The sequence below is a fragment of the Diuraphis noxia genome, unplaced genomic scaffold (assembly GCF_037042655.1).
Source record: "Diuraphis noxia isolate RWA-SAM2 unplaced genomic scaffold, SU_Dnox_SAM2 contig0004, whole genome shotgun sequence".
Lineage (NCBI taxonomy): Eukaryota > Metazoa > Arthropoda > Insecta > Hemiptera > Aphididae > Diuraphis > Diuraphis noxia.
Genome location: NW_028301714.1, coordinates 66396329 through 66415550, shown reverse-complemented (window position 1 = coordinate 66415550; position 19222 = coordinate 66396329). Strand labels below are relative to the sequence as shown.

Genomic DNA, 19222 nt, shown 5'->3' with positions numbered 1-19222 from the left:
CCAACCCTTTTATGCTAACAAAATAAACCATAAGTCACTAGTTGCTAGGAAGGTACTTAATTCACCACTACTGACTGGTATTGTTTAAACTTTAAAAAAAAAATAACACCAGTTAAGTTGGTATTTTATTAAATAAATTTATTTATAAACAAACATAACTTAATATACTTTTTATTGATTTAAAGGATATATTAAAGTAATAACTTAAGAATCTGTGACTAAAAATAATTTAAATCTGTATGTGCTGAACATCAAGTTATTTGCTTCATCTGAACATTCTGACTGTAAAAATTGGCTAGGATACATGGTGCCAAAAATACACTGTAAAAAAATTATTATATAACCATTATATCATTTGAAAACATAGGCTTGATATTATTGTTATACTTTAGTTGCAACCACAGCTCGTTTAACATTTTTAACAATGTATTCGTCCAAAACATCTAAATTGATTGGATCAATTTGGTTTTCAACTACTGATATTTGCTTTGAACAGATTTCCAATAAACCCTAAACACATAAAAAGTTTTTTGTCAACATATTTTAAGTTCTTATGACATATCATTATAATTACTTGATTCTCAACGCCAATTAAAAGCTGATTGATGTACTTAAGATCAAATAATTTTTGTATCTGATGTCTAGATTTCAATGATGTTTCAAGTTCACTATTATTCTGATATTCGTTCAATATCCATTCAGTACACAAAGCAATGGTTTTCTCCTGAACAAATCTAAATGTAATAATATGCAACAATAGAAATAATGTTAGTGTTAAACAAAATATTAAATAAAATAGTTTCAATAATTACTTCGGTGGTAATGTCAAAGCTAGACAACTGATTATATCGTGAATGAAGTTTTGCAATGGAAATGTGGGTTGGTTTGGAACTTGTAGTTTGGACACAACTAGTTCCCCACTTTCTTTCTCTACCTCTATGTCTAAAACATCCCACTTCTAAAAAAAAAACAAGTAAAATCATTGTGCTTAGCTCATATTTTGAATTATTTTTATTTATTTTACTGGAATTGTAGATAGTTGTTCTCCAAGTGTAATTGGAAAAATATTTCCTTTTAAACCATCGAACATTCTTTTAGTAACTATTTCTATCCATTTATTCCAAACAACTATCGAGGAATTTTGTATTTCTTCTTTTGATATTGTCCAAAAATTAAACTAAACAAATAATATAAATTATATACCAAAGTATTTAAGATGATTACAAATCAACAATATTAAATATTCTAAGGTATTTAGAACTTTTTATAACTTGTTTGAAAATTTGACATAATATGATTGTATAAATAATTAAATATTATTAAGTTACAACTACATTTTAGAAAAATTAGGAATTTATATGTTCTTATTTATAATATCTATTGAGTAAATTATTTTCTACATTGTTCATATAACTAAACATTAGCACCCAAGTTATAAAGGCTTCCCATTTCCCACAGAAAATTCCAACTCGTGTTTCTTCATTATTATTCTCTAATGGGCCCATTAAATGCTCGTGACTTTCTATCCAATATTAATAACCTATTTTACTGCATACTTTATAAAGAGCATTCCCTGTTTATTGTCTTCTCACTCTACTCTTGTGCACATTCTTGGTTAATTTTACAAATTTTAAGTTTTCACTTGTGGCCTTTAATTGTAAGTTGGATTAACTTGATAGGTTTGATTTGATATTTAATTCATTGACAATGAGCTTGAATATTTTTTCATTATGTATTATGAATAATTAATTTAAATAAATAATATTCTCATTGCTATTATGTACAAATGGCCTGTTTAGGCATTAATAAACAAATAAGTTTAATTTTATAAGAATTAAAAATTATAATACATAAATAAGAAAAAATATTTTGAGTAAAGTAAAGAACTTAATGTTAGTATTTATTAGTTAAATAAATAAAATATTTGAATTATTATTGCTTTATATGTATCAATTGGGAATATGATACTTTCAAGCTAGAATGGAAAAAAGATGACTAAAAAGTGAAGTGACATTTCCCCAATAATACTAAACACACATGTTAAATAACATTGTCTCAATATGTCTTACCTGTTGGTATAAGGATACTAAACATTGTTTTAACGTTGTACATAATATTGGCAAGAACCATAAAAATCTAGCTATTAACAATATTCCAGGTTCAGTTAATGTGTCTTGTTCAACTAATTGTACCATACTTTTTCCCAATCTAAAAATATAATAATCACACGTTTCTATTCTATTATTTTACATGAGAAATCTAAGAATTAAGTTCAATATTTATTATTTTTTACCTAATAATAAAGTTGTTACAACAACTTCCTTGATGTTGCCTCAAGGCCCATGGATCATCATCTTCAGAGTACAATTCACTTAACATATCTATCAATAATGAAACCCTTCTTTCAACACATGCACACAATGCAGCTGTTCTATCTGAACAACCTTTTGAACGAGTTTCGAAACATTCATCTGTATCAGAAAATAAACTATCTTGCAAGTAAGGTTCTTCTGGCCTGAAATAGTACAGTAGTTATACAAATGCATTTTTTTATTTTCATGTCTTACTTTATCAATGCATTGTTAATATCTGAAATGATTACTGGAAAAACCTCTTCCCAATGAGTGGTTAACAGCTCTTTAGTTCTTTGAGCAAATAGAGGACAGTATAATTCAGACCACAAGTCAGACTCAAATGAAATTTGTTCAGATATAGCTGTCCAGTGTTGAGGGTATTCCTGATAAGAAAAATGATAATTAATAAATAAAAGATTATTATTTTTTACTTCCTTACGGTTGACAACTGATTTAAGTGACGAAGAGTTGCAAAAGACTGAACACTTTGTAGAATTTCTGTGACTTTGGAACTAACAAATGGTTTTGCCCATACTAACCAATTAGTTACAATGTTAGTTATATATTCTTGTGATAATTCATTGGGAGTTAGCGTACAATCAATTCTAAATTAAATAAATTACAATCAATAGAAAATATCAGACAAACTGTCAGATTACATACTTGAATTCCTTAATAGAATTTGGTAAATATATAAGTCCAAATTTCAATGAATAATCCAAATCAACTAATGATAACACATATGGTCCATTATTCAAAATGTTCTTAATTTGTAGGTATATCATTCCACTATTATAAAGATCATAGTCTAAAGAAAATGTATTAGTATAATGTATTAACAAACATTTTGGCAAAATATTGTAGCATACAACATTTTTTAATCATAAATTGCAGTAATATTATTAAAAAACAAATAACAAAATTAATAATATTTCTTAATATATCGATAATCTTACTTGTAAAACATAAATATAAATTGTAAATAGTATTTATAATTAAATTACAACTGTTTTCAATATTTTTTTCAACTGAACTTCCTTCTGTTAATGAGTGTTGTAACATGTTTGAACGTAATATAATAAATTCTTTAACTAAAGAATGAGCATCTAATTTATCTAATATTGATAAGCTTATAAAACAACATGCGGCTTTCTGTGTAATAAAATATAAGTTCAGTAAATACAATGAAAATAATAATTTGTTATATTACTTCAGGTGAAATGTGACCAGACAATTCTAGTTTTGTTTTATCAGATATTGTAATTTGAAAATGAGATATTGTAGACCAAACCCTATCCAAAAATGGTTTACCTTTCTTAAGCCCTTTAGTTAAATCTTCATTCAAACCTAAAAATAAAAATATATCTTAATGAAATTGACTTGTCTAAAATAGTTAAATAAATTTAATAATTATTTATCAACTTTAATTTATAATATTTAACATGCTATTTTATTTATATTACACTTAGTGATAATCTTTTTACTTGTTTTAATGCATGAAGCAAACTTAAACAATTGAGTAGCAGTTAAATAATTTCTCGAGTTCAAACAATCCCATATTTGTTCAGTTAAATCAATTAAAAGTTTTGATTGAGCAGCAAATTTATCAAGTAAATTGTTTTTGCTAAAGAATAAAAACATATAAAATTAATTGTTTTAAAGGTTTAAGCTGATAATTACCTATCTAAAGCTGTATTAGGATTAGTTTGGTTTGTCTTTAAAATATGTTCGGTTACATTTGTTATGTCACAAACTATATTTGCCATAGAACTGATTGTGTCTGCTGCATCAATGAGGTCTCGGTATTTTTCACTGTACATAAAACATTAAATTAAAAAACTTATAAAGTAGGTATCTTTCACTCTTCTTAAAAATATATCTGTACAAACCTTACTAATGATTTTAGCTGGTCTGCCTTTTTCTCTACATCTTTTTTTAAAGAACTTTGTAAAGATTCGATTTCAGCCAAGTTACATGTCTCAAACAAATCATTAGCAAACTCGAAGGCGTTTTTCGTTGGAAATTTTGTGTCCATTTTATTTACATCTAGTTTATCTCTGCAAGGTAATAAATAATAACTATAGGTATGTATGTCATAACACTAATGCTGGTAGTCTGAATGGATTTTATTTCGAATTAATTATAGGTACTGATTGTCATTTGAACTTTAAAGGATAGAACATTGAAAAGCCACTATAAATTATGTACTCATTCACTGACTTACAAGTAACAGACCAACTGAACACTGGCAAACTAACAAGCAACCGGGAAGCCAAGTTCCAAGTGGCAAATTAAGTTGGATTTTGATAAGACTTGTTTTCATGATAAGTGATATTTGTGTTATGTAGTTGTACCTATCATAGAAAAGAGATTAGTGTAGTATCTACTATCTCATTGTATTATTATAAATAATAGCAGTAGGTGCTTGTATCGAAATATTTGGTGATTGTTAGTTATATTGTTATATTTAATTCTACATATTATAAATAATTATGTACAATTACAAAATTATATCAATTATTTAGCAACTTACTGTCCTACTGAAAACATTGAAGTTTTGATTCTAAGGCCTCGCGTCTTTTCTTTGACAATAATTACTATTCAACAAGTCCAAAAATGGTTTTAGGCCCATTGGACCATTCCGTTCAAACAGATATTATATTTGTTATAGAGAAAACAGCCATGAACACTTATATCAGTGAACTTAAAACAAATTATGTGACTCCGACATTAGAGTAAGTTATTATTGAATTTTTACTCAATCTTAATTATTAATTGTTACTATTGAAGTTTATTATATGTATATATGCACTAGTGCACTACACAATTTGAAACTTATTTTAATTGAGTGTAATTATTCTTATTTTATAAAGATACTTTAACCAAGGACCTATTGAAGAACGAGAGTATTTGTCTGAAGTAAGTATTATTCAAATGTTTAATAGCATTATATTTGATTGTCAATCATTAACCAATATTTATGAATATTACAGAGTAGTAGTGCAATTTATGGTATTGTAGTTTATGAAGCAAATGATTGTAAGCCATATCCATGTTGTCGTACTTATGGAACATTCACTAGCCCACAAAAAGTCATAAAAATGATTGAAAAAATAGAGTAAGACTTTATTCATATCATAATGGTATTATATATTTATTTTTTAATTATTTTTTCAGTATGATTGGTGGTATGGCAGAATCCCATGCTTATATGGGTGAAGGTTTAGCAACGGCCCTGGTTTTCTTTGAAGACTTGCAAGAAATCCGTGAAGCTAAACAAAGACATTGTATTCTCATATGCAATTCACCACCTTATAATTTTCCAATCATGGAATGTGAAACATATGCTGGTCGTAGTGTTGATCAGATGGCTAATCTCTTTCAAGAAGTATTATATTTTTTTTAGTTAATTACCTTTAGAAGTATGTAATTATTAATTCTTTAAATATTTATTTGTGTGTCTTAGAAAGGAATTTTACTCTCAATTTTATCAGCTAGAAAAACTCCTGCATTATTAAAATTATTTGAAAAAGCTGGTGGTGATTTACAAATTTCTCAAAACAAAAACTATGCAAAAGATCCAAGGCATCTAGTTTTACTCAATGGATATAGGTGAGTTTATTGCATTAATTAATTCATTAATGTTACCCAAGCAAATTATCTAAAACATAAGTAAATCTTGATTGAAGTGTATTAAAATTAATAAAATTAGTCAATATAAGTTACAGTTTTATTTTCATTTTCCAATGATATGTTCTGTATTCAATTTTAAAGGTAACAGGAAGTATTTTGAACACATCACTTTGAGTTTGATTTGTGGTTTTTGTACTGCCTACAAGACATATAAATACATCTGTTTTTGACAAATTCTAATTTTTAACTATTTTTATCGGAGCATGTGCATTTAAATAAAAATTTCTTAAGTAGGAACCACTATTTTTGAGACTGGATTTGGATTGCTTTATTTTTTTCTGAGCAACTTTAATATCTGCAGTTTTTTGATATCTTCAAAATTGAAATTTTTAGGACAGTCAAAAGTTTTGAATTATATGATTTTTTTTTTTTCCAAGATGATGGGAGCTATAATATAATATGGGAGAATACCTTAACCAAACTTTTGGCCATAAATGGAGTCCAGTACAATGCCCCTCTAGATCATCTGATATAACACTATTGAACTATTTTTTTATGGGAACATTTAAAAACAGTTTAAAACTTTCAACTGTCCTAAAAATTTTAATTTCAGAAAAAAATAAAGCAATCCATATCCAGTTTCTTAAATAGTGGATCCTATTTAAGATATAAATAGTTAAAAATTAGAATTTATCAAAAACAGATGTATTTATATATATGTATTTAGATTTATTTATATTTTTATGCCTATAGGCAGTAAAAAAACTTAGAATCCAACTCCAATAAGAGATACGTTCAAATTATTTAGTGTAACCTTTAAAATTGAAAATACCATGTGTTATCATTAGATTGCCACTGATTTTATCTCTCACATGTTATTCACATAGTATTTTATATTTAACACAGTTTAAAATGGTATATTTTTTAATTTAATGTTTATTTTTTGTGCCTAATACAAGAGTAAATCATAGATTAAAAAAGGACTCTTAAAAAAAATTATTTTTAAATATTAGCAGAGCAAATAATACAACAAAATCATATATTTTTTTGCAAATAACTATTCATAAAATTACTATCTTATTTCCATATTAAAATTCCAATAGTATTATTATCTTATACAACTTTAACATACACTATAAAATACATAAATACTACTTAATAAGTATTAATTAGTGAATATCACATATTTTCAATCCTCCACATTTCTTTGAATAATAATTCTTCTAAAACAAACCAGATTTTTTAAATAAATATTTAATAGTGAACATAATTTTAGTTATTATAATATAATATACAGATTTCCTTTCAAATTGTTACAGTCTAAAAGAGCGTCCAATGAGCCCAACTCCTGCTACAACTCATTCCGGTCTATCTATGACTAGTCCATTGTCTACAAATGTTAACATTGGATCACCAGTTGCTCCATGTGCTCCATTCAGAACTACTAATCCGGTAAGTAATTTCACAGTTGTTCGTTAAAATTTGCCTATACATTAACTACATATTTTTGTAACTTCAAGTTGAAACAAACTTATAATAATTGCATCATTAACTTATTTAAATAAATAATCATTATTCAATCAATTTAATTAAATGAACCTGGCTATGTATACTTAATATTATTTATTATGTTTTATATATGGTTCAATGTAGAGATGTTACGAACTGTTCGATTTTCGAACCAAACCAAATATCTAATAGTTCCATTCAAAAATTGAACCAGAGAAATAAAAATAAAATTCGATGGAGTAACGGCTAAAATTATAAATTATAAATAAATAATAAATAATAGATTAATATTAGTTCTTTAATGTTTGCTTGTTTTAAATATTGATGTTTTTCGCTTTTTCTTATCAGTTAACATCATTTTAATAATTAAAAATTAAAAATTTCATGCATAATAATTATTAACTATTAAAGTATTTAAGTAAATAGTAGTAAAATTGTTATTCAATAATTCTGAGGTATGGTGGCTAAATGATAAATAAATAAATAAACAAATATTAAATAAAATAATATCCAATTTAACTTTTAATGTTCGGTTCGAGTTCGATAAAATATTTGAAGAGTTCGTTACAGTTCGGGTTCGATTAAAAGTGTGTAGGTTCGGATCTATTCGACCTTAAATATTATGGTTCGTAACATCTCTTGTTCAATGGTACTTATTGAAGTTTTAATTGTAAATGGAATATGAAACTTGAAATATTTATAGCTTTAACCCAAAAAGTGTTGAATCACAGTCAATCAATATACATATTTATTGCTTTGATAGTTTGATCTAAATCTCAAAAGAAAATACATTCCTCCAATATGGGAATTCTTGACATTAATATTAATTCCAAATCCAGAAAAACTAAAGCATTTAGTAACTTTATACCGCCTGACAAGTTAACTACTGACTTTAGGGAAACTTTTTGAAAACTTACTTAGAAGAATAATCCCTATTATCAGAGAAAAAAACATCATTCTAAATGAGCAATTTGAATTCCGTTCATATCACTCGATTATCCACCAAATATATAGAATCACCGACAAAATATCTTCATCATTCAAAAAAAAAGAGCATTGTCCTGTTGTATTCCTTGATATAGCACACGCATTGTATCTGGCACGACGGACTATTTTTCAAATTAAAATTGTTTCTACCGGTTCCATATTTCCTCATTCTAAAGTCTTATCTCAAAAATCGATATTTCATTGTCAAACATAAGAGTATTAATTTTGAGTATTTTAAAATTTACAAACAATTTAAAATTTTAAAACTCACATAACTCGCTTTAAAATTAAAATTGAATAAAAAACTTGCGAGAAATCCTCAATAATAATGTAAATTTTAATTTTATAACTAACGGAGCTAAACAAGATCTGCTGAGCTTAAAATTTGGTATGTTAGGCACTTGTAATACAGAGACAACACATGCAGATGTAGCATCCTCATAACAATTCTTGCTCTCCTTAACCTCATTACCATAAAATCATTGAGAGAGTTCCCCAAAGAAGTGAACTATCACCTATACTCTATAATATTTACACATCAGATAACCCCAAAAGGTCAAAACAAATCACAGAAGTCTAGTAGCATATGCAGACAGTACAACTATACTGACGTTAATTTAAACAAAGGCCCAAACATAGCAACCTATGATATACATTACTAGAGGTTGGATTTTTATGATTTTACATATTTGTTTCTAGTCTATGCAGTTAAATAGTAGTGAGAAATCTTTACGATTCATGAAACACAGAATTCATAGGAAAAAATTTATTTTGCATAAAAAAGCATATTTCTTGGGTTAGAGAATATTTGAAAATATTTTTGTAATATCGGCATATAATGAATATATTTCACGTATGTCAGCACTTTGATAAGTATAATGTTCACTAAATAATTCTGTTTATAAATAATTAATTTTTGGGTTTTAATAAAAATTAATCTCCAGGTATTCCTTATTGATTGCGATAGCATGTAGGTTATTTCATTAGCTAAAATAAATTTAAAATAAATTTTTTTTTAATATTAAAAGAATATTTTGCATATTTAAGGACATAAAACATCATATATCTGGTATTTTAAAAGAATATTAAGAGAATATAAATCCGACCTCTATACATTACCATTTAAATCAAATTTACAACTGGACAATGAAATGGAAAATTAAGATAAATGAAAATAAATTTTTCTCCAATTAAATTGGAAGTACTGTTGATGGATAGTTTCTTCCTTCAAGCCAATCATTTTATATTTTTATTACTATTATTTTCCAATTTACTTATTGTGCTTTATGTATAGATTGTAAATATAGCTTTTTTTAAATCAAAAAAAAAAAAATAAAGTGATAAAATTGTAAAAAATTGTTTTTTGGTTAGGTTTTGGTTATGCAGAATCAGGTTCAACAACAACAACAACAACAACAACAACAACAACAACAGCAGCAGCAGCAGCAGCAGCAGCAGCAACAGCAGCAGCAACAACAACAACAGCAGCAGCAGCAACATCAACAACAACAAGCCGTTCAGGCAGCCCAACAAGCGGTAGCTGTAGCTCAACAACAACAACAACAACAACAAGTACAACAACAACAACAACAACAGCAGCAGCAGCAGCAGCAAATGATTCGTAATGTAAATCAAGGTCAAAACCAGCAATACTCAAATGTTTCAAATTCTGGTGGTTTCTTGAGGCCTCCTCAAGCACCTCGTAGTTGGCAAATGATGCAAACGCAACAGCGTCAACCAAATCAAGCGAGTGCGTTAATTGCGCAGTTAACAACTCCTTCATTCCAACAAAGATTAGATAGTAAGTAAAATTTTAGATTATAAATGTATTTATTTATTTATGAGTTAGGGAAACAGTAGGTCAATTGGACGTGATATTAGTTACAGTAATTACTTGATGAATGGTAATAAAATCTAATTCCTTTAAACAAATTAAAAATGACTTGATTTTATAGATTATCATTAATCATTTATGATTTAACATGCACTTAAATATTTATTGTTTATTTGAAAACAAATTCCATAAGCTTAATCAAAACTTAAAAAAATTTTAAGTGGCATCACAACAACAAGTACAACAGCAGCAACAACAACAAGTTCAACAGCAGCAGCAACAACAAGTTCAACAACAGCAACAAGTTCAACAACAACAGCAAGTTCAACAACAACAACAACAGCAACAAGCCCAACAGCAGCAGCAGCAGCAACAGCAGCAGCAAGCACAACAGCAGCAGCAAGTACAACAGCAGCAAGCACAACAGCAGCAGCAAGTTCAACAACAGCAACAAGCCCAACAGCAGCACCAAGCACAACAGCAACATCAACAGCAACAACAAGCTGCTCTACGAATCATGAACCAACAGCAGCAACAAGTTCAACAACAACAGCAGCAACAAGTATTTTTGTTGATTGTTAATTAAATAAATAAACCATGTTTTAATAAAATATTTCATTGTTGTAGAATGGACCTGGCAGACAAACTATTTGGACGGGAACATTAGAATGGATAGAAAAATCCAAGCCTTTAAACGAAATACCAAAAATAACAAGAAACGTCCCTTGTATTGTTTCAGCCAGTATAAAAAATGGAGAACCGGAACTGTAAAATTCCTACTGCTAATTGAATACTTGGAAAAAAATGTTCTTACATTTATTTTTTAATATTTAGAAAAGCAGAAACATGGCCTGAAAAATTAATCATGCAATTGATGCCCAAAAATTTAATAGGAAGTATTGGAGGTGCTCATTTGAAAGACTCAAAATCTGTAGTTTTCCAACCAACACCGTGTGAAGCATTAGAATCTTTAACAAAGTACATGACTAGTGGATATGTAAGTTTTTTAGTACCTGAAGAATATCCTATTTGTTTAATCATACAATTTAACTATTTAAAGGCTGGCTGTGTACATTTTAACAGTGCTCCAACTTCTCATAATTGTGATGTCAAAGTATTAATTTTGCTTTATACACACGATAGAAAAGCATTTATTGGTTTTATCCCAAACGATCAAGCAGCATTTGTAGATAGACTACGTAAGCTTATACAACATCAAAAAGCTTCTTCAGCCATATTACGTCAAGGCCAGGTAAGATTTTTAATTACATTTCTATATCATATATTGTTGGTCTTATTCATAGGCGTGAATGGGGGGGGGGGGGGCTTAGGAGGCATAGCCTTTTTGACAGGTTTCATGTGAAATGTGATTTTATTTGAATATAGTTTTTTTTAGTTAATTTAGCCCTTCCCCCTCCAGAAATGTTTATGAATTTCCGACTATGGTCTTATTTAGTATATATTTGTCTCCACAGTAAAAGTGTAATACAATTTTATATTAATGAAATGGTATACCAAGTACCAAAATAATTCATCAAATCAACATCAAACATTTAAATTTAAAAAAAAGTAGATAAAGATAAAAATAAGTGGTAGACTCAGAATTAAGATTTCAGAGTGTGTAATTTGTATACACTATTTATCAAAAATTCAAAATATACATTCTCAATTTTTAGATGTCCAACTTTATCTGTTATTTTTACCATATTCATCTCACGTTGGTGTTAAATTATTACTATTATTTATTTTTTTTACTAATATTTTAGATATGATTTTATTCTAAACAAAGATCTATCATTATAAGTATAAGATAGAAAATATAAATTGTTTATTTCTTATTTGGTTATATATTTTTGTCTTAATTAATCAAAAAAAAAAAGGTATCATCATTCGTCACTAATGTGTGGCTTCTTCCCAAAAAATATTCAGGTTAATTACTTTGGCACTTTGCAGCACATTAACTATTGGCTTATTAATAACAGATTATGGGTTTCTTATGAAAAAAATCTTTTTGTATTTACCGCCATCTATGATCGATGGCTCATACTTCAGAGAGATTGTTATAATCTTAAAGTCGCTCAATCATGTTGGTATTGCCAAACTGTAAACTGTTATTTACATTCCCCAAACGTGTACACACTGATCACAAACGCCGATCTAAAATGTCTGTTGTGTTTGCCGTAATGCCGTATAAACACGCGTCGTTTACCGATTAATCTTCTGTTTTCTTAAATTGTTTTCTCTGTTAACTTAATTTTTACACAACAATCACTCAATATCCAACATCCTCCAGTTGAGTTTAACGCTCCACTCATAAACTTCATATTCGTGCGATGGCAGATGCCGATGATCTTTTAGACTACGAAGAAGACGAACAGAACGAAACCGTTGAAAACGATGACAAGAAACAAGCCAAAAAAGAAGTTAAGGGTAACTATGTGTCCATACACAGTTCGGGTTTCCGTGATTTTCTCTTAAAACCGGAAATACTGAGAGCAATTGTTGACTGTGGTTTTGAACATCCGTCCGAAGTGCAGCATGAGTGTATACCACAGGCTATGCTGGGCATGGATATTCTTTGCCAAGCCAAGTCTGGTATGGGTAAAACGGCCGTGTTTGTCTTATCCACTTTACAGCAGTTGGAAGTGTACGAAAGTGAAGTATATGCTCTGGTCTTGTGCCACACCAGAGAATTGGCTTTCCAGATAAGTAAAGAATTTGAGCGCTTCACTAAATACTTGCCGGCAGTCAAGGTCAGTGTTTTCTTTGGTGGTGTACCCATCACGAAAGATGAAGATACATTAAAGAACAACAAGCCCCATGTAGTGGTAGGCACACCAGGTCGCATATTAGAACTGATCAGAAAAAAAAAATTGGTTCTCAATAATCTGAAGCATTTTATTTTGGATGAGTGTGATAAAATGTTAGAGATCTTACACATGCGAAGTGATGTCCAAGAAATATTTAAGAACACGCCATTTAACAAACAAGTCATGATGTTCAGTGCTACACTTAGCAAAGATATAAGACCTGTCTGTAAAAAGTTTATGCAACAACCATTGGAAGTATATGTTGACGATGATGCTAAACTATCATTACACGGCCTCCAGCAATACTATGTTAAACTCACTGAAAAGGAAAAAAATAAGAAGTTATTTGATCTTTTAGACGAATTAGAATTCAATCAGGTAAATTTCAATTTCAATTAAATACTATATTATTATAAAGCTAATGTAGTTTATGTTGTTAAAATTGAAATTTTTTTTTGTCCAGGTCATAATTTTTGTTAAATCTGTTCAACGTTGCGTAGTTCTCACAGAGCTACTTAATGAACAAAATTTCCCATCTGTTGCTATGCATGGTGGTATGTCCCAACAAGATCGATTAAAGTTCTACCAAGAATTCAAAGATTTTCAAAAGCGGATATTAGTGGCTACCAATTTGTTTGGTCGAGGAATGGATATTGAACGAGTGAACATTGTTATAAACTACGACATGCCTGAAGACACCGACACCTATCTTCATAGAGTGGCAAGAGCTGGGCGTTTTGGTACCAAAGGATTAGCAATAACATTCATTTGTGAAGAAACTGATGCAAACGTTTTGAATAGTGTTCAAGATAGGTTTGATGTCACCATTGGTCAAATGCCCAATGAAATTGAGCTCAGTTCTTACGTTGAGAGAAAATGATTTTATAATATCTAATATTTTATGAAATTTTACAAAACAATGATAATAATATGATAGCTTGCCTTATGATTTTAAAGTTTTGCAAGACATATTCTTACATTCTAAATTGTATTACTCACTTAAAGTGATTTAATTCACTTGTGAGTAATCATTTTAAATATTAACTATGGAAACATTTTGTCAATTTTTTTTTTTTTGCATTTGTGTATCGTGTATGGTTTAATATTTAGGGACATTAGATATTATCTTCATAATATGATTAGAAGTTAAGATTGTACATAATAATGCAACTGACTAAATTATTAAACTAATTTGCAAACTGTATTGATATGTAGTTTTTTAAATTTTCCAATAAACCTAGACAAAAATATATGGAAACAAATTTTTTTTCAATATTATGTGTTCATCAATGACCACTTAAAGTATTACTAATAAATTATCATAATTTAGTTTTTTTTATGAATGCCAAATTGATTTCTATAAGTATCAAATGTATTGAATTATGTTTTACTAGTTTAATTTGATTGAATGAGTTGAAATTCTTAAAAGTTGATTTTGTTTTCATTAAAGTTTTTTTTTATATTATTATAATTTATGACTATTCAATATTAATGTCAATTTTTTTTAAATTAAATCCGTGTGTTAATTTAAGGTAATAAAAAAAAAAATGTGTCCACTAAAATCTTCACTATGTGTTATATATTTCGAATTGTGAATCCATACTGAAATATCGGAAAGTATCACATATCCATTTTTTAAATGTTTAATGTTTTTACTTATTAGCACTTCTTCCATACAGTTAGATTTTTTTTTTTGTCTTTGATTTGACTTAAATGAAAATACTATCATTTTTTCAATGCGTAAAATACAATAATGAATTTTAACCACTAAATTGTGTATACATTATTTATGTATTTATTTCCTTACCACAATAACTTACCATCCAACATGAATTTAAAGAATTAACTACCTAATGGTTTTTTAAAATTGTACATCCAAATTGATTTTATTGATAAAATAAAATAAATTGTGTATACCAAGAATCAGGTTAGGTTCATAGAATCAAATTGAAAGTAAAATCCATGTGCTTAAAAAGGAGCACCATATTTTACTTAAAAATACAAATTATTTGCAAAATTACATAATTTGATTAAATAAGTCTAGTTTTACTAATCTCAAACCAAATCTCTTAATGGTTGGATTATGACTTGCAGGGAATCCTTAAAAATAATCTATTGTTCATTTATTTTGTTATCATATGTTATAATCTAAATATATCTCTTAGTAAATACTTAAATGCAAATTTTACTTTGATTGAAGAATACATTTTTTAAGGAAAAAAATATATTTTTATTATATTTCTATGGATTATGTGTATTTAATAAGTATTCAAATGAAAATTATAAGCCAATACATTGTTTGAAACTGTGTTGGGTATAATCTATTAAGTTACTAATTACTAGATATGATAACAATTAGTATAACAGAAAACTAGGAATTAATTATTATGTTAGGTTTGAATTTGAATTTGGTCTTACTTCCATTAATTTGCACCTCAGATAAGGTAGAAAAAGAGAATTCTAAGTTGATACTTGATTTAACAAATAGATGAGGGTAAATGTATTTAAACATTTTCATTCTCTGGCTTCTTCATCTCCACAAAATTTTGGTGGCTCTCAAACTATAAAAACACGGAAAAAAAAATTAAATGTTTTACTTTTGGAATAAAACAATGCATTTTATTCAATCATTATCATTGTAATTATTTTTCCTCATGTCTACAACGGCTCCTCAGACCAATGGTGTTACCATGATTTATATAATATAAATAATATAATGGTTTATTATTTTTATAATGTTCTATAAACATTATTGTTTAATTAATTTATGTTATTTATTGTTATGGACGATCCTGAGATGTCCTCACAAATAAATTCACAAACACTTTAGGACTGATTAACTTTCTGTATTTGTAATTAAGAATAAACGTACAACTATATCAATGAAAAATAAGGCTCTGAATGTTCTGTACAAACGTAATGCTCTGTCACCAATCCTGGACTGCCGCACTCGCCTTCTATGCGCAAGGCGTCCAGGCCGGTCGTCGGGTCTCGATGGCTTCATCAGCACATTCCTTGAGCCCGATGACGGCTCACACATATACATATAATAATATTAACATATACATATACTAGTTAAAGCAGTGGTTCTTAACATTATTTATATAAATTAACAAGTTAACTCAATTTTGAATATCACGAAATCAGAAATTTAATTTATAAAATTAATTGTTAAGTAAAAATGATACTATAATAATAATAATTTTATAAACTAGATAAATTTTTATGAAAAATTATCACTTAGTCTTTATATTTAAAAAACATACTTTTTTTTCAAAATGACTAATTTTTTTCTAGGGTGGAATGGGAATGCCTCAAGGCAATATGCCTGGACAATTGCAATTACCACCGGGTCCGAATATGCCTGGTGGTCCAGGACCTAACCAGATGCCAGGGCTTATGCCTAACAGTGCATTAACAGCCTCTTTACAAAGTCAACCTCAATCAAATTTGGGTTAGTAATTACACCAATTACAATAAAAATTGTTTGAATAATATTTTTTATTTACCAAAATAGCCGACTTAATGGGATCCAACAATTTTGCTCCACAAGGTAATCAGGTAGTCTCTAATAGTCCATCTGTTCAAATGATGTCTAGTCCTCAACCAACTGGACAACCAGTTAATGTCAATAATCCAAATATGCCCTTACAGGTAAAATTGTTTTAAAATTATACATTACTTAATACTTATGTTGCTTTATGTTTGATGATAAATCTAATTAATAGAGTCCTGGGGGCGTTGGAAATGTTGGTGTTCGTCCATCACAAGGTCAATACAGTGAACAAATCGAGATGGCTAGAAAACAAAATTTGGCTAAGATACATCAACTTCGTCAGACACTAGAAGCAGCACAACAACAAGAACTACAGTATAAGTCTCAAATGGAGGTACTTAGATTGTTTTAAACCTTTTTTATTTTAATGTTTTATTACCACTAACACAATAATTGCAGATACAAAGTCATCAAATGAACATACCACAAATGCAGCAACGTTTGGAACAAGCCCAAATGCAAGAAAACATATTGAAGTCTCAGCTAGAAGTACGATAAGTATAATATTTTTTATATGTTAGAAATATTTAAATAGCATTATATGGTATAGATACGTAATCAAATGAATGTGCCCCAAATGCAACAAAATCTGGAACATGCTCAAATGCAAGAGACCATATTAAAAGCACAATTGGAAGTGAGTAAACTTTTTCAATGTGTTGGTCTATGTTATTGTTTAAAGAACCTTTTAATGAAATATTTTTAATATATATTTTGGTGGAATTTATTTATAAATTGTTGGTAATTTTATGTCTAGCATCAACAAGAAGAACAACACAAATTAAGAACTCAACAATTCCATATCCATCAACAGCAACAGCAGCAACAACAACAACAGCAACAGCAATCAAGACAAATGGTTCCTGGAAATCAATCACCACAGATTATGGGTAATAGTGCACCACAGCAGAGAATGCAAATGAGACCTGTAATGTCCAGTAATCCTGGTCTCAGACATTTATTACAACAAGTATGTTTATGTTTTTAAGAACATTATATTGAATTTGTTTGAGTAATTTTTTTTTAAACTTAATTACTAATTTTAATATTTTTTAGCAAACACAATATAGACCACAAATGATGGGAATGCAGCAGGTTCCCATTGCTCAGGGCAGACCCTTGCAACCTCAACAACAGCAACAACAATATGATGAAGTTCATACATTTGATTTTCTCAACTAACTCAATTTTAAAATAATTATATTTTAGGTTTATTTTGGTGAAATTGTGTAATTTTTTATTTTTTTGAATAATTGAAAAATATGATAATGCATTATTAATGAAAAGTTTTTAAAAATTTTATTAATTATTTAATTTTTTTTTACCAAAATATTTATGATTATTGACAAACAATTCTAGAATTCCTATTTATATAAATTATATTTATTATTTTATTATTTGTAAATAATTTCTTTAATTTTGTTAAGAACCTATAATAAAATAACTTATTTTTCTCATACGTAGATCTTAGCCTGTTTTAATATTTTAAAATAATGTGTTTTTCATTTATGTATTTATTTTAAATTAATTAGAAATGTTAATATTTCTAAATGCTAATTTTGATAAGTATATGAACATTATAAACATTTGTATTTACCAAGAACACAATGAAGTATTTACTAGTTTCTACTCTACTCTAGTTCTCTAGAATTAATATTTAACATCACTGCTCCCTGTCTGGTTATCTATACTCTAATCAAAATAAAAAACAGTAATCTGCAGAGATGAATTTTCATCCACGGCGGTCTGACACATTTTCAGACACGTTAAGCCAGTATTATGGAAGATAGCGACACCCCTGCTCACAATTTGGATGCCGACTACCGTTCTTGATTTAAATAGAGTACACTTAAGTATTTATTTCTAAACAAGTTAAAAGAGTTCACTCTTCAAGTGTGCTAACTTTCGATTTCAAGAATTAAAAATAATTAAGTAATCTTATGTGATATACTTTTGTTTAGAAACCTAAATGAATATATTTATTAAACAATGATGTGGGTTTTCATTTTTATTTTGTGTATGCCATCACCTTTTGGGACAGTAAAAATGCTTCAGTTGTCTTTAACAGTATTTTCTTTGGTATGAAAGTGAATATAATTGGTACTTTGGGTGGTGGACGGTTGTCAAAAGTGCGGTAAAACAGAACGAAAAATAAAAACCGTCAAGACTGAAATGCGTATCATGAGAAATTGTATATAATAATCGATTTAGCTCTGATTAATATTAAAGTTATTAAAGTGAATTGTATAAACTCATTACCTGTTTTAAAATTAAAATATAAAAAAGTCCTATGAGGTTCACCAGATGAAATTATTACTTCTAAATTTGATGAAAGGTTATTTGCTCCAATATTAACCATGACAGAGTTGAATCGAATATTCAGAACGTAAAATATGTCACGTATGGGTTAGTAATATGGAGACAATACAGCCATACAGGCGGTTGTGGCGCATTCTTCTAACTCCAACAAATATAATACAAAACCATTGATTGTAAATTTTAATTATTAGTGGGGGCGAGCTGAGGCCCTGAAGGCTAA

The 19222-nt window shown here is 28.3% G+C and overlaps 3 protein-coding genes across 6 annotated transcripts; 2 read left to right on the top strand and 1 right to left on the bottom strand.

Annotated features, from left to right (window-relative positions):
* Nucleotides 1-112: 112 nt before the first annotated feature.
* Cog1 (conserved oligomeric Golgi complex subunit 1) lies at nucleotides 113-4707 on the bottom strand. Of its 3 annotated transcripts, XM_015522060.2 has the most exons (16): nucleotides 4579-4707; nucleotides 4244-4411; nucleotides 4035-4166; nucleotides 3839-3978; nucleotides 3565-3701; nucleotides 3311-3506; nucleotides 3018-3162; nucleotides 2794-2959; nucleotides 2568-2737; nucleotides 2294-2515; nucleotides 2070-2208; nucleotides 1025-1177; nucleotides 813-958; nucleotides 575-734; nucleotides 388-510; nucleotides 113-321 (listed from the first exon to the last, which is right to left on the bottom strand). In XM_015522060.2, exons 2-16 carry the CDS (start codon nucleotides 4387-4389, stop codon nucleotides 205-207), a joined length of 2292 nt encoding a protein of 763 aa, XP_015377546.2. In that variant the 5' UTR covers nucleotides 4390-4411; nucleotides 4579-4707; the 3' UTR covers nucleotides 113-204. The 3 variants fall into 3 exon arrangements, 2 of the variants coding, with proteins under 2 accessions (XP_015377546.2, XP_089082326.1); XM_089226200.1 differs by lacking the exon at nucleotides 4579-4707 and having other exon boundaries at nucleotides 4249-4389; XR_016191469.1 differs by lacking the exon at nucleotides 113-321 and having other exon boundaries at nucleotides 575-724; nucleotides 4244-4652.
* Nucleotides 4708-4760: 53 nt separating this feature from the next.
* MED25 (Mediator complex subunit 25) lies at nucleotides 4761-18142 on the top strand. Of its 2 annotated transcripts, XM_089226198.1 has the most exons (18): nucleotides 4763-5089; nucleotides 5228-5273; nucleotides 5348-5472; nucleotides 5532-5742; nucleotides 5821-5966; nucleotides 7307-7439; nucleotides 9855-10284; nucleotides 10539-10879; nucleotides 10945-11084; nucleotides 11152-11314; nucleotides 11378-11569; nucleotides 16425-16581; nucleotides 16645-16781; nucleotides 16856-17017; nucleotides 17083-17172; nucleotides 17234-17320; nucleotides 17441-17653; nucleotides 17740-18142. In XM_089226198.1, exons 1-18 carry the CDS (start codon nucleotides 4971-4973, stop codon nucleotides 17863-17865), a joined length of 3018 nt encoding a protein of 1005 aa, XP_089082324.1. In that variant the 5' UTR covers nucleotides 4763-4970; the 3' UTR covers nucleotides 17866-18142. The 2 variants fall into 2 exon arrangements, with proteins under 2 accessions (XP_089082325.1, XP_089082324.1); XM_089226199.1 differs by lacking the exon at nucleotides 17234-17320 and having other exon boundaries at nucleotides 4761-5089.
* On the top strand, nucleotides 12472-14899 carry Hel25E (ATP-dependent RNA helicase 25E). Its single transcript, XM_015522347.2, has 2 exons — nucleotides 12472-13505; nucleotides 13591-14899. The coding sequence occupies exons 1-2, from the start codon at nucleotides 12651-12653 to the stop codon at nucleotides 14005-14007; spliced, it is 1272 nt and encodes a 423-aa protein (XP_015377833.1). The 5' UTR covers nucleotides 12472-12650; the 3' UTR covers nucleotides 14008-14899.
* Nucleotides 18143-19222: the final 1080 nt, after the last annotated feature.